The 14,631-nt window shown below is 53.3% G+C and overlaps 4 protein-coding genes across 4 annotated transcripts; 2 read left to right on the forward strand and 2 right to left on the reverse strand.

The window, feature by feature from the left end:
• Positions 1-820: 820 nt before the first annotated feature.
• P153DRAFT_297077 (uncharacterized protein) lies at positions 821-3,128 on the forward strand (the record flags this gene model as incomplete). Its single annotated transcript, XM_033664137.1, has 6 exons — positions 821-868; positions 936-1,354; positions 1,403-1,840; positions 1,892-2,154; positions 2,201-2,764; positions 2,815-3,128. The coding sequence occupies 6 exons, from the start codon at positions 821-823 to the stop codon at positions 3,126-3,128; spliced, it is 2,046 nt and encodes a 681-aa protein (XP_033521176.1).
• Positions 3,129-4,181: 1,053 nt separating this feature from the next.
• On the reverse strand, positions 4,182-5,180 carry P153DRAFT_377744 (methylisocitrate lyase-like protein; the record flags this gene model as incomplete). Its single annotated transcript, XM_033669753.1, has 2 exons — positions 4,182-4,958; positions 5,019-5,180. The coding sequence occupies 2 exons, from the start codon at positions 5,178-5,180 to the stop codon at positions 4,182-4,184; spliced, it is 939 nt and encodes a 312-aa protein (XP_033521177.1).
• A 1,264-nt stretch (positions 5,181-6,444) lies between these two features.
• P153DRAFT_321494 (uncharacterized protein) lies at positions 6,445-12,795 on the reverse strand. Its single transcript, XM_033665143.1, has 3 exons — positions 9,943-12,795; positions 9,588-9,877; positions 6,445-9,251 (listed from the first exon to the last, which is right to left on the reverse strand). Exons 1-3 carry the CDS (start codon positions 12,311-12,313, stop codon positions 6,801-6,803), a joined length of 5,112 nt encoding a protein of 1,703 aa, XP_033521178.1. The 5' UTR covers positions 12,314-12,795; the 3' UTR covers positions 6,445-6,800.
• Positions 12,796-12,916: 121 nt separating this feature from the next.
• P153DRAFT_368835 (Snf7-domain-containing protein) lies at positions 12,917-13,958 on the forward strand. The gene is made up of 5 exons (XM_033668621.1): positions 12,917-13,323; positions 13,369-13,429; positions 13,478-13,526; positions 13,573-13,781; positions 13,829-13,958. Exons 1-5 carry the CDS (start codon positions 13,103-13,105, stop codon positions 13,952-13,954), a joined length of 666 nt encoding a protein of 221 aa, XP_033521179.1. The 5' UTR covers positions 12,917-13,102; the 3' UTR covers positions 13,955-13,958.
• The last annotated feature ends 673 nt before the right edge of the window (positions 13,959-14,631 follow it).

Here is a 14,631-nt window from a genome sequence, read left to right on the forward strand (position 1 = left end):
CGGTGTGGTGGACGGATCGCATCGTTGTTCTTCTGGGTCAAATTTTACCTCTCGTGATTCGTGTACGATAATACTTCCTTAGCCCCAGGCCGACTTCCCGTGTTCACCGGATAGTGTCCGCCCACAAAGTGAAGCTACTCAGGGTACAGGGCAGATGTTAAAGTCGACAGGGCTAAGCAAGGACTGAAAAGGAGGGAAATCAGGCACGCTTGCATCCATTCCCCACTGAAAACGTTCATACATTGAATATCCGAGAGACGGGAAGGCGAATGAAGGCAGCAACCGAAAAACCTGCCGCAACGAGTCAAGAAAGCGAAGAATCTCGCAAGGAACTTTGGAACGTGGCGTTCTTCAGCTGGCGTGTTTTGAATGACTTTCGACTCGAGTTGCGTTCGCGAAATGTGCAAGTGGTTTAGCCTTGTGGACCTTCATGCAAATCATCTTGGCGCTTGTAAGCAGTAACCACCGACAATCAAACCCTTAGCCCCTAGACGAATTTCCTCAACGAGTTTGCAGATTTGTAAGAATAAGTTTTAAGAAACGGGTAGGGCGAAGAACCGACTTCATTAGAACGACGACCCTAAGCAGGATCGACCTTTCGGCGTTTTATCGGTATTATTCCCCGCCTTCCGATTCGTACCGGCGCAAACAGAACCTTACAACGACGTCAGGAGCGTTCTCTAACCACGGCTGCTCTCCGCCGTCATCGCGAGCTTCCTCTTTGTTCTTATACTTCCTTTCGCCGATTGAGGGCGAGATGTTGTAGTTGTTACACGACTTCGACCGAGAGTGGATACCCAGCTAGGCGAATCAGTTCAGAATGACAACCCCAAGAAGGAAGGCTTGCGTCGAGTGTCGCCAACAAAAGGTACGCGTCAGATCAGCAACGTCGCGATGGACTTCCTCTGGACGTAACTTAAATACTGACTTTCTAGATTCGATGTGATGTTGAGCAACTCAAAGTGCCGCATGATCCATGTGGACGCTGCAGGAAGATGGGACTGGAATGCAGAATTCTGCCCACGTCGACCAGGAATCTTCGACAGACGAAGGCAGAGATGCGACGGGAGCTTGAGGAATTGCGATGGAATATGCGACACAATCAAGTACAAGGATCGGAATCAACTTATCCTCATTCGACAGCGTCGCCAAATCTCGACATGCGAAACTACAGCCCACTCGAACCCGACTCGGGCACATATTCGAATCCCTCTGCCAGGACCGAAGCATCGAATTCCCTTTCTCCAGGTTATGAATCCAGGCCGCCAACGAGGAAGGGTTCGGAGAACACGCTTCCACGCACGTTGGATGGGTACATGGTTGATGCGAAGACCATTGATGCTTGCTTCTTACTGTACACGCCCACCAACCTCCTAGTTACCTACTTTCTAACAATTTCCAGATATTTTGCGCGATATCACGCGCTCTTCCCCCTCGTGGATGCGACATTAGGACCAAATGAGTTCTACGATCTCTCACCATTCCTTTTCTGGGTCATCATCGTCACGGGATCGAGAAGGTATACTGAGGACCACACGATTCTTGACAGGACAAGCCAGCTCATCACACCACTCGCGTTTTCATCTATGGCTTTGCGTTCCTCCCAGATTCCGGTCATCCAAGGTCTTCTCATCCTTTCCACCTGGCGGTTACCAACAAGCTCCATGTACAAAGATATGACTCACCTACTGTGCGGTTCTGCAGTACATCTGGCGACACAGATTGGCCTTCACGTTTCCGGAATAGGGCAGGATTTTGCGCGGAAGCCACTGATGAAAAATGAGGATGAGAAGATCAATCGCGCTAGGCTCTGGCTTTGTTGCGTTATTGTGTCTATTAGGTGAGAATTTATCACACGGCCGAATAGTTCGCGATTGCTAATCTCTCGCAGAACAAGTTGTTCCGAAGGTATCCCGCCCTTTGCTGATTCGTTTTTTGACTGTGACGAACGAAATCGAGAAGACATGGTTCCGTATCTCCCACTTGATCTGCAATTCCTTCATAAAGTTTACATCATCCTCCTACGTGCGATGGTGGCTATGGGAAGAACCGATCTGCAATCTATCAATGTCGATGTACGGGTGCTGCGTTCACATATCAGTATCTTTGATTCCCAACTACACAGTCTGGCCCCCTCATCTTTGAGCGAAACAGGTGTGTGAAACCAACTCTTACGACCATGCAGACACTAACTGGACAGATTCTCTTCAACTCAACTGTGCACGTATCCATGTACTGGCTTTCCATTTCTTCGCCCATCCCACCAACCCAGGCCCAGACGCAGAAGCTCTTTCTCGCCTTTATGCACTTTGTGTCTCGGTTATCCATACAACATACGCGATTTCCGAACAAAGCAGCCTGCCATCTGTTTCGCAGGCCTTCATTGAGAGAACCATCACTCTCGCAGGATTCGCGATCCTACGACTTGTCCGTAGTCCGCTTGCGCAGCATCTCGACCTTTCTACAGGTGAACAAGCGTTCGGTCAGGCAATTCAGTTCCTCAAGAACGTATCTTTGCAACAAGGAGATCTTGCCCACAGGACAGCCCAAATCATGAGTGATCTTTGGAACAGCAATAAGGTTTTCCGTAGGAAAGACGGTCGTCTTGAGTCATTGGGTCTAAGGTTGAGAACTAGACTGAGTATGAGTCTTAGCTACGACATGTTCTGGTACTGGAGGGAGGAATTCGGCAACATGTCCAACCCCTACAACGGCGAGGAAGTAGCATTGCCTCCGAGTGATGTAACTCGACCCAACACACCTCGTAAGTAACCTTCATATCTGTCATGGTCTCATTACTAACAGAATTATCAGCGTATGCACAGAATCAGAATTTAGCAGGAAACCAGGAACCACAACGTCCAGCTCCAAGACCACACGCTCCTCTTAAACTCGATCCTAGCTTAATGAACCACATGCCACCTGCCCCTTCAGTTATGAGTTTCGATACCTGGGAAGGGTCTGATTACAACGTACCGCCAATGCTGGATCAATTTCCTGATTACGACTGGGCTGCTGGCTTCGATTTCTCGAGTAGCGAATTCCCGAATATCCCTGTTGGTCCAGTTGCCCCCGCCAATCCGATGATGCATGAGAACGTAGGATATATGGGTCATACGTTTGGTTGAGCCGGCTTGTTCGACCAAAAGTTTCCCCATGGCCTCGTTTAAGAGAATTTTGCCTGAGGAATGACCTGGATGGAAGTTGATTGAACTGGAATTATATCAGTCCCCAGACCGTCGCATTCGGATCAGAACGACCTCTCGAGCGCAGTCCGACGATTCCTGCCCAGGCCAGATTGGACTCGAATTCGCCTCTGGCTGGTACTGAATTTGCGTTGGACCCTTCGAAACCTTCACATTCTTTGATGCCACATCGTCTGGATGAATTCGTCCCATACCTCTGGAAGACCTGCTCCTAGATATAGAGCCACCCAGGGCTTTACAAAAAAAGGACCGACGACTTCGTTTCTATCTGTTTTGGTCAGAGTCGGTGGCCTTTGATGACCATTTAAACTGCACTGTTGTCGGAACCAAGTGTGCAAAACGCCGGATGTGTTATTGTTACAGGGAGACGGGAAAGGCGAATGGCGCCGGAAAAACAAAGACGAATGATCTGATGATCTCCAGTGGGTACCGCAGCCTACGTTTACGATCCGCTTTCATGCGTAAAGGGCTCCATTTGAAGGGTCTTGAAACGATGATAGTGGACCTCGAACGGTTATCCCCGCGGCATTGATGCTGTATACGGCTTCGTTGGGATGTGTTTGAGCATTGCGGTTGGCATAAGCAATGCGATCACCAATAGCCGTTGAAAGCAGGAGAGAGGAGAGATCCTACTGTATTGTTCATGTCCGGATCTCTCAATCTTTAGAACGCGCCTGCCGGACGGCATTAGAAGGAGTGCCGACTGTAGGGGGGACAATAGGCCATTAGGCTCCATCTGAAAGAGCGACAATCGAAACATTTGCCCAATCTTCAGCTTTGACCTAACTCAGATTGGAAGCTAATCGAGTGTAGATCTGAACCTAATAAGCAAAGCGAAGGCCAAATGATAGAAGCAACGCAAGCAAAGATCCCAAGCGCGCTACAACATACGTAGGCGCGGTCAAACTCCAAAACACCAGGCTACAAGCGCAAGATCTTGAGTGTTCTTCCAACGAACGCGAATTGACCGGCATCTCATGCATCCGTATACGCCGTCCCCCCAGCCTGAGCATCAAACTCAATCATGTCGTCCAACCCGCATACTGCGAATAATTCTCTTGGCCCATATCTCCGCCCGTCTTTCTCCACAGACTTGACGTTGCCAATCGTGTTCAGCTGCTGCATTGCCTTTCTAACCGCCGGGTACACGACCTCGAATGCTAGACACGGGAAGATGGCGATCCTATACCCAATATCCTTGCACTCCTCGACGCCGAAATCCGGAGACACGCCGCCGGGCACATTGTTGAACAGACACGGCGTCGGGGCGAGATCCTTGCATGCGCGCTCTGCTTCTTCGCGGGTATTCACGCCTTCGAGAAACGCGGCGTCTGCGCCTTCAGCTACGGCGACCTTTAACCGCTTGATCGCCTCGTCGTAGCCGAATCCTTGCAGTGCGTCTGTTCGCGCGATGATGACGATGTCGCCGCCGCTTTGCTCACGGGCTAGTACTGCGGCTTTGATTCGCGATGCATATTCTGCTGTGCTGACGAGTTGCTTGCCGTTCAGGTGGCCGCAGCGCTTGGTCGCTATCTGGTCTTCGAGATGGAGGCCTGCTATGCCGGCACGGATGTAGGCGGTTGTTGTGCGGCCGGCCATTATGGGGCCGCCATAGCCTGTGTCTGCGTCTGCGATGAGGGGGACGGAGGGGTCGAGGTTTGCGATCATGGAGGCATTGGAGAGCATATCGTTGAGGGTTGCGATGCCCATGTCTGCCATGCCGAGTCTGGACATTGTTGTCCCTGCGCCCGTCTTTTCGAATACCGGTTAGTTTTTTTGGTTCCGTGGAGTTGGAAGCGTCGCGTGGCTTACCATGTACAGACAGTCTGCGCCTTCTTGCAGCGCAATCCGTGCTGTGAAGCCATCGTATACACCGGGACATGCGATGAATTTGTCGGGATCTGCAAGCATAGCGCGCAGCGTCTCAACGGCTGTCTTTCTCCTCCCGCCTGTGCTTGTCCCATTCGAACCCATGATGTCACACTGCTCTTTCTTTCCCAAGCCCAAAGAATTCCCAGTCCTTTGTCTATTAGTCTTTTCCCAACTCTTTCCACTTCCTCCCGTGAATATCCAGACTTATCAAGAAACCACAAACACAAACACACACACTCACGAAATAAAAGCGCGTCTCAACCAAACGCTAAAAGAGCAGAAGACAAATAGACGATGATCGCGCCAACAAAAAAAAGAGCCAAGAAGAGATTAGTTACCACAAATCGTAGATCAGCACAAGCCTAAGCTTTTCGGTCCAGGAACCATGCAACCCCGAAAAGCGCAAACACCCCTCTTCTTATACTCCCACCAACCCTCTTTCCCACAGACACAATCACAAATCCCGGGCAACGAGCGCAGCTCAGCTCAGACTCGTCAGACCAGGCACTTGAAACACGGCACTTTTTTCAAACCCAACAACAGCAGCAGGCGGTGGGGGGGAGGGACGGGGAGGGGGAATTCTTCTCCATGACGGCCTATCACTTTGCCTAGACCTCTCCGTCCGGGCACGTAGTAGTATGTAGTAGCACCCCCGCGCGCAGCGGAGGTGACGGTGACGTAGTGCAGGGTGCCGATATTCGCCGGGTGCTCGTCCGATTGAGGGAGCTCCATGGGCTCTTATTTGCTGGGGAGGGGGGGGTGGTGAGCGAGGTGGCTCGAGGAGGGTGGAGCTTTGGTGTAGGCGTGCCGAGGTGCGGGGCGGGATGATGGATGCGAGTGTGGGTTTTGGGCGGCGGGGGGGAGGCGAGGGTTGATGGTGGAGGTTGGAGGGTAACTGGATGGGGAGTGTGAGGATTGGGATGGGCTGGGCTGGGCTAGGCTTGATGTTCATGTGTGATGCTTTTTTGGGGCGAGGCGTTGGGAGTGGGTAGGGGTTTGCATTAGGGTTTTTAGAGAGCGGGTGGAGTCGTTCAGCTGTTTATGCTTTTTGATCAAGAGAGTACACGGCACTTTACTACTTTCCTGTCCTCCTGGCTCTGTTGTGTATGAGTAAATTGCTGGCTTAATCATAGAAGAAGAAGCTGTCACTTTGATAGGCGGTGTCATAGCAGCAACCCATCTCTATCACCCACTCAGATGTTACGTCGAACTTTCACGACGCAAATGCTATTAATATATCTTACCTGACCATTCGATTGGCGTAGTCAAGCTCGTTCGGGTACTGCTTCTACGATACATTATAGCCCCCAGGTAGCTCGTCGAGGTCTTCCAGTCCAAGGTAGTCCCCCTCGTCCAGCCACACTTGAACTTGAACTTCAAAGGAAGCTGTGATATGAATAAGGTACAGGTTTTCAATATATTGGGACTGAATCTAGTCTCTTAATACAAATACCTCGCTTTGACGATTATCTTTCATGCTATCGACTGTCCGATATCGCTGGAACAAACGTTTCACGTATTCACAGAACGACGAAGACGTGAAGAGCAAGAGCGATAATGGAAGCATAGAACGGGAAAGGAACAGGAAAAGGAAAAGGAACCCCTCATATCTCTTGAGTCATTCCCAAGTCCCCACCACATCACCACACGATTGAGAAACCATAAAGTCATAACATCATTTACCCCCCAAACACCAACACTAACTCAAGAATCCCCCACATTCTACAGCGGCGGAAGCACCTCCCGACAATTCGGACACATAAGCCGATACCGCATCCATCCCTCCAAGCACCCCGTATGAAAAACATGCCGACAAGGCGTAACCATATAAAGCCTCCGCTGCAGCAGCATACCCGCCTCGCCCATCACGCCATCCACCGCCTCGCCCTTGGGCAGAACCGGGACCTCTATATCCTGCGCGCAAATACTGCAGTCGAAGACCTTCCTGCGCTTATCTTTCAGCTCGCCGAGAGTCTTGCTAGGCTCGGAGGGTTCGGCGTCCTCTGAGGCGGAGGTCGTAACATTAAGCGGCATCTTCCCATCCTCCTCGTCGTCGTTTAGAAGCGGATGGTACTCCCACGCCTCGGGCACCCAGCTCCAGGACTGGTTTACGAAGATACGCGGGCCGAGCACGGCCTGAGCGGCCAGGAGCACGATTTGAAGCCACAGCCAGGCGACGAGGGCGGCGCAGATGCGCGGGTTGGGCTTGGCGAACATGACGTTGTCGGGTTTGAGCCAGAAGTATGCGAGCGGGATGAGGCGCGTGATGGAGGTGCCGAGGACGTATTCCCAGCGGAGGGCGCGGCGGCAGTTGCGCATTACGTTGCGGTAGATTTGCGGGATCCAGAAGGAGAGGTAGAGGGAAGAGAGGAGGGTGAAGTAGATGCTGCGGATGGTGCTGCGGGTGGTGCCGAATTGGATGGTGGTGAAGAAGAGGATGATGAGGAGGAGGCAGAAGCGACTGTATAGGGCGCCGAGTTCGGCGCGGGGGTTGGGTGGAGGCGTTGTCGTGGTGGTTGTTGTTGTCGTTGGGACGTCATCGTCGTCTTCGAGAGGGTCGTCTTGGTCCGGGGCGATGATTATGGGTGTTGGTGGGCGGGGGTGGGAGGCCGTCGCAGGGAGAGGTAGTCCTTCTGTGGAAAGAGGGGGAGGACGAGGAAGCGGAGGGGTAGGAGCTGGGGTAGTAGGAGCTGGCGGTGCTTGCTGTCGATTTTGACGCTCTCGTTCCGCAGCTTGGACAGACCAGATATCCATCAAGAAGCGCAAGTGCGTGAGTACAGAGAACAGCGCCATAAACGCAATACTGTACAACGCCAGTTGCGATGTCCCAAGGAAAAGATACATAAAGATGAGTATCAAGAATGTGAAGCCATCCCCCAGAGCCATCAAGGCGATTGTGTAGAAGCTGACACGGCTGCGCATGGATGGTGTAGCGGTCTCTTTCATCTGCTTGATGAGGAACGAGAGTTGGAAAGCAAGGCTCATAGCAAACGCAATAATGCCATGTCGAGCCTTGTCGTTAAACTCCTCAGTCTTTTCGCCCTGGAGATGTGTAGCTTCGGAGGGAGGAAAGTCTGGCGGGCCTTTCGACTCGATAACGAAGCCACAGTCCGGCGAAAAGCCAACCATGGACATCGAAACAGGAGAGTGGCGGGGCATTGGTGCGCCAGTAGGATACCGCAGCTCGTGCTCCAGCCAGTCCAGATCAACACCATACTGGTTCGGCAGCTGTTGTAGATATAACACAAACTCGCAATGGTGACCCTGGTATAGGCCCTCGTTTGCCCCTTCAGCAGAGGATGTCCAAGGGTTCCATAGCGGGAAGACACGGTTCCGCTGTCGATCGATAGCCTCATGTATCGTCCCGTTGAGGAAGTGTTGGCTTATATCATAGTATCGCTGGTCAGTCTGCATATGCGGCAGTGCGAATATGCCCGCAAACCGATCGCTCGTGGTTGTCAGAACGGCTGCTCCACTCTTCAAGAAATGTACACCGTGGACGATAAACTCCCACCAATTGTCCCCAAAGCTATCGTCATCCCCGATCACTACTCTTGCGCTGATCTCAGAAACGGTGTGGTTCGCATCCCTCCGCATCTTATCCTCCAGCTCCGAGAAGTGGAAGCGCACCGGTCCGCCCGCACCAGTCAGGTTTCTGTCGAAGACCGCCTGCTGTGCAAAAGGCCCATCAGACACCATCGACAAGTTCCCCATGTCGCTCGGATGCCTGATGCGACTCAGCGGGGAACGCGTCCATTCGCCCTGCACGAACCCCGAAAAGTTCTTATACACAGGTATATCTGCTGCGTCTTCCCATCCATTCCCCAGCAATCGCCTCTCCCATCCCCGCGCCTTCTCTTTCACCCCATGTAGCGCCTCCCACGCAAACCCATCCTCATCCCTCAGCCCCGTGACATTCAGCCACTTGTCCCCTTTCGGATCGAAATCTCCGTAGCGCGTTTGGTTTAAGATGTCGAGCTGGTCGAATTCGCGCTGGATGAGCTCGTTGTATCGCTCGCGCGTGTTGTAGCTTGGCTGCTGCGGTTCTGGCGAGTTGAGGATCAGGAGGAGGATGATGAAGAAAATGAAGCTTCGTGGATCGCGCCGGGCTTCCATCGGGGTGTTATGGTCGTGGTACGAGTCATCGGGGCAGGGTGGTGGTGCGTTGTGGAGCTTACATCGTCATGAACGATGTTGGATCTCGGTGGTCCGCACGCCTTGGCAATGACTTCACACCTTCAAATACGCGGAGAACAGTAGAGTGGAAATTCATTGATGTTCATTCGTTTCATGAGAGCAATGAGGGGTATTGAATTACATGTATGCACTGAGAAAGGGTTGGTCAACTACATCGTGATATCCTGAGCTCCTTCCATCCTAAACGCCTATCCGTGACTGCAAGCCTTTTCTTTATACACGTGAACGAAAGATAGGAAAGACATCAACTTTTTTTTAGTGATTGGCACCGGCAAACACTGGTGGCGCTGCCTCCAGATCAACTCGTTGAACCGTCTGCCGCAGGTCGTTGCTGTTACGGACGAGATTGCCAAAGTACTTGCGGGCGAGTTCGGCCTCCCCCTTGAATTTGCTCGTCTCCTCTTTCTTGAGCTGGAGCTTTTCGACGTTACGCTGGAGGCCTATACGAACGTCGTTGGCAGGACCCTTGAGTGCACGTCGAATTTCGGAGCTGATACGTAGAGCGTTCGTGTGGGTGTAGTCGATGGCTGACAACTGTTGAGACAACTTCGCACTAAGACGATGGGGCAGAGACTTGGGGACAGATGTGAGGACGTAGGCGACTCCGATCGCAACTAGCAAGCAATGTTAGTGTTGATATCGAGATGGACGTAAGATAAGTACTCACCACCAGCAACAAGGCCAGGAATCACGAGCCTGCTCATGTTCTTCGAACCCATAATCTTGGCAGCACCAAGTACGCCATCAAGCCATCCGACGCCACCCATCAGTCGGCCTCCTACTACAGTTGCAACTGTCATAGCCATGCCGGTACCAGCAACCTTCTCTTGACGTTCCCACAGGCTGGCCACGTCAAAGAAGTCCCAGAGTTCAATGTCAATATCCACCTGTCGTGCAAGGGCGTGAACCGACTTTCTGAACATTCTTTCTGGGCGGAACATGACGTCAGCGTACAAATTATTACCCAAATGTAAGACACCAAGGTTTTTGATGCCGTTGTAGCCCTGCACAGCCTGGGTCCGTGCATGCTCCTCACACTGGCGAACAGTTTCCGAGATTTCGTGGATCATGGAGTCGCGGATGTCTTCAGCGTACTGGTAGGCAGAGAACAAGCCTGGGTACTCGATGCCTAGATCTTGCTCTCCTACTTTCGCTATGCATAAATTGAGTGTGTCCCGGGTATGACCGTAAACATCCGATGTTGTGTCTTCGACCATTCGCTCCACGGTTTCCCCGGCTTCTGTGCGTGACTTTTTAGACTCTTCATATTCGGGTTCGAGGGCATCGATTTCTTTCTTCACGCGATCGAGCTCGGCCTGCGAGACATCACGGTTGACGGTAGCGAGATTGTTCATATCTCCGAGCACATTCAGAAGATAGGTCTGGGCGGGGGCCAGTTTAGACCTAGCTCTCTTCTCAAGAACGAAACGTCGCAGCGATGTCTCGAGATCCCCAAAGTCGCGGATCTTCTCCGCCTCTTTGCCCTTTCCTTTGTCGGATGGGTCGTCATCGCCATCGCCGCCAGGTGGCGAGCTTCCATCTCCTTGCATGGGTATGGCGTTACTCGAGACAAAGTGGACCAATTCGCTGGACTCCTTGAAGGTTGCAGGGCTCAGCCCCGCCACTTGCTTGAGGATCATCTCTTCACACCGTTGCTGGTCGCGGATGACGTCGAATCCGTTGACGACCATGAAGATGTACGCCTTCTCTCGGGCGGCGCTGAAGATGAAGTTCTTGGCTGACTCGGTGAAATGGTTGGCGGCAGAGACGACGAAGACGACGACGTCGATCTCCTCCTGGCGAGCGAATACGGCAGTTGTCTTGATCGAGTCTGCGTTCAGCCCCGGCGCATCGATGAGCGCAATGTCGACAACGCCGTTGTTGAGGATGGATTCGTCGACGGAGCGGATGTCCCTGATGTAGACCTTGCACTGGGAGAAGTGCTCGCTGTCGATGACTATCCTCTCCAGCTCGTCAAGTTCGAAGACGACGTAGGTGCTTTCATCGTTGCGCTTGTAGGTCTGACCGTGTGGGACAGCATGGACTTCCTCGACGCCACCGTTCTCTCTGAAGTCGAGGACCTCGCAGAAGATACTTGTGCAGGGTTGCTGGTCCTCTGGAAGGACCTTTCGGCGCAAGAGGGCGTTGCAGAAGGTGGATTTGCCGGCATTCAAGTCGCCCGTGACAAGCACCTTGCTGGACGTGTCCTCGATGCGCTCTTTGATGGAGTAGAGGTGGCGTATGCTCTGCTGGATCTGGCCGTCGAGCAGGGACGCAATGGAGCTCTTTTCCAGCGAATGCACCAAGTCGGTCTGGGAGCGGCCGCCCATGCGGAGTTCCAGCTTGAGGACGGAAAATTCCTGGGCGAGCTGTGGCGTGACCAGCCGTGGTTCCTCCTTGGGCTTCTCTGCAGCAGCGGCGCTCGATTCTGCGGGGTCGTCGCCAATGGTGGTGCCTGCGCGCCGTGGCGGGCGTGGGCGGTCGGTGGAGCGCATCATGGGGTCGAAGTCGCCCATGACCGAGTGCGTGTGTGCCAGCGCGGGCCGCGAGTCGAGACGGGCGTGGGGCTTGGGCGGCTCGACTTGCACCGAGGGGTAGTGGGCGGGCCACTTGAGGTTCATTTCCTGGAAGCTCTTGAGCGCCTCGATGGTGCCGTGGATGGCTCGCCCGAGCGTGTTCTTGTTCTGGTTGTAGCGCAGCTGCATGACATGGCTCTGCTGTCTGTCGCTCTCCGAGGCGTTGGACTCGCTGGGCAGGATGGCGGATGGCGACTGCGACGGCTGGTCCTCGCCAATGTGCGAGTGCCAGCTCGAGGCGCCGTTCTGGCCATCCACTAGGCTGCCTCCATAGCCAGAGTCATCGTCCAGCATCGACACCAGGCGGGCGGCGGCCTCGGGCGTCGAGCCAGAGCCGACCGTCATGTAGCCCGGCCCGCCATGACTGCGGCGAGAACCACGGGCATTGGACGGGCGAGCGTCACGGCCGCTCGAGGAAGACTGCCCACGGTCGGGCGTCTGGGCGCGTTTGTCGGGATGCATCGGGGTGGCTATATCAGATGCGCGGATAGGCGGGGGAGCATGTCGTGGAGGGTGAGGTGGTGTGGTGTGGAGGAAGATTTGCAGAGGATCGAATTCGACAGACGCCGATGCCGTCACGAGTGGCACGGGAAAAGCAGTGGCGCTTGCACGCTAGAGATCCGTCTACTATTGCAACACAGCCCACCACCACGTAAACGTTGGAGATGCGACTAGCAGGCGATAAAGATGGGTGCTCATGAACAGGTGCTCGCACGTGGGCAGGACGAAGGCCACAGAAAGGATTCGACCACCTTGCAGGAGTCCTGTTCGCGGGACAACGCAGCCCTCACCGCACTTTTCAACTTTTGCTTTGCTCCACCAATAACCCGCCCTGAACGTCTTCAATTGCTTTGCCTACTGCAGTCACTTGTGTCAACCAAGTTACCCCTGGGGCACGACCCCTCACACCAGTAGGGCTACGTTGACAAACTGCGCAAACCATACAAACTCGAGTGCATGCTGGCATCTGCCTCGAATCTTGGTGTCCAGGTGCCTAAACCAGTGTTGAACCGCCAAGGCGCGGCGCGTATCGCGACATCATACCATCCGCCTCCAATTCACTCTACTATCACCACCACCCCCAACGTTTGAACCTCCACAGCCACCTCACCATACTCTGCGTCTCACATCCCTAAACTCTATGGTCTTGCGGTAGTCAAGTCAACGACTTTCCATTCAACACTACATTGCAACTCCCCGCATTGCCATCACCACCACACTGGATTACGATTAGCCATATCACGTGACGTCATGAACATCGTAGAGTGGGCATTTGGGAAACGCATGACGCCGGCGGAGCGTCTGCGGAAACACCAGCGTGCACTTGAGAAGACGCAGAGAGAACTCGACCGCGAGCGGGTGAAGCTCGAGAACCAAGAGAAGAAGCTCATAGCCGATATCAAGAAGAGCGCCAAAAATGGACAAATGGGACCCTTGCGTATACAGGCAAAAGATCTCGTGCGGACACGAAGGTTTGTGCTGTGTCTGGTTGCGAGAGCACAACTGACCGGATGAAGGTATATCCAGAAGTTCTACCAGATGCGCACACAACTACAGGCGATTTCGCTGAGAATACAGGTTGGTTTGCTGTGATCATGTTCTTGTGCTTGTACTGACCTCAGACAGACTGTCCGCAGTAACGAGCAGATGATGCAGTCAATGAAGGGCGCGACAGGTAATATCCATCATTGCCCGATTTTTCATCCTCTAACATCCGACAGCATTGCTGGGAAGCATGAACAGGCAGATGAACCTCCCAGCTCTACAGCGCATCGCCATGGAATTTGAGAAAGAAAACGACATCATGGACCAGCGGCAAGAGATGATGGACGATGCCATTGATGATGCCACGGGTATGGAGGATGAAGAAGAGAGCGAAGATGTCGTCAATCAGGTCCTCGACGAGATAGGCATTGATCTTGGGCAGGCAGTACGTATTTTCTTGTCACACGAGGGCCAGGCACTAACATCATGCAGCTTGGGGAAACGCCTAGTGGTCTGCAGAAGGCTGCTGTGCCTGAGGGTAGGGTGGCGCAGGCGATCGGAGGAGCTGACCCTGACGATGACGATCTCCAGGCACGACTAGACAGCCTGAGGAGATGAGGGATGATTTGTTTCACGACGGAGCGACAGCGATTATGATCGTGGCTAGGTTGGCTGTTTTCCACATATTTCGAATTCATAGTCAAAACGATACCACACAGCGCGATCAAAACACTTTCAGTGACTGCTCTTGTCGGGTTCAAAGACCACAACACGCCATAAAAAGCAAGTAACTCCATGGATCTGTACTTCAAAGGGGAACATCTCGTGCAAAGTACTGCATCTGTCCTGTCTGTTCTTTTCCGCGGCATGTCACGTAGCCTAGAGTTTAGCTACAGGAAGACCCACGAACTCGAATCCCTGCATACTGCATACTCCACTAATTAAAAGCACATGCATCGTTGAGCCTAGATTCTGCTGATCGTCGACGTCCCCGTACCACCGGGAGATCTGTCTAGGTGGCCAAAACGGTGCACTACCGGCTTCAAGAACGTGCTGAGAAATAGGTCACAAGGTCATCCGGCTGTCAACCTTGAACAGCCTCAAGGCTACACTTGTTACCGAGTTTGTAAAGGGTCTGGGCGGGGTAGCGAGGTGAACTATTCCAGGGCTCTGACAGCCGGTCAAACCCACGCCTTCCTGGATGCCTTTAATAGCCTTGTCCCCGCACGACAGGCAACACTCCCCTGTACCGCTTCGTGGGCTATTCCTAGACCTTATCCAATCCAACCACCCTC

This window comes from Dothidotthia symphoricarpi (genome assembly GCF_010015815.1).
Source record: "Dothidotthia symphoricarpi CBS 119687 unplaced genomic scaffold P153scaffold_16, whole genome shotgun sequence".
NCBI lineage: Eukaryota > Fungi > Ascomycota > Dothideomycetes > Pleosporales > Dothidotthiaceae > Dothidotthia > Dothidotthia symphoricarpi.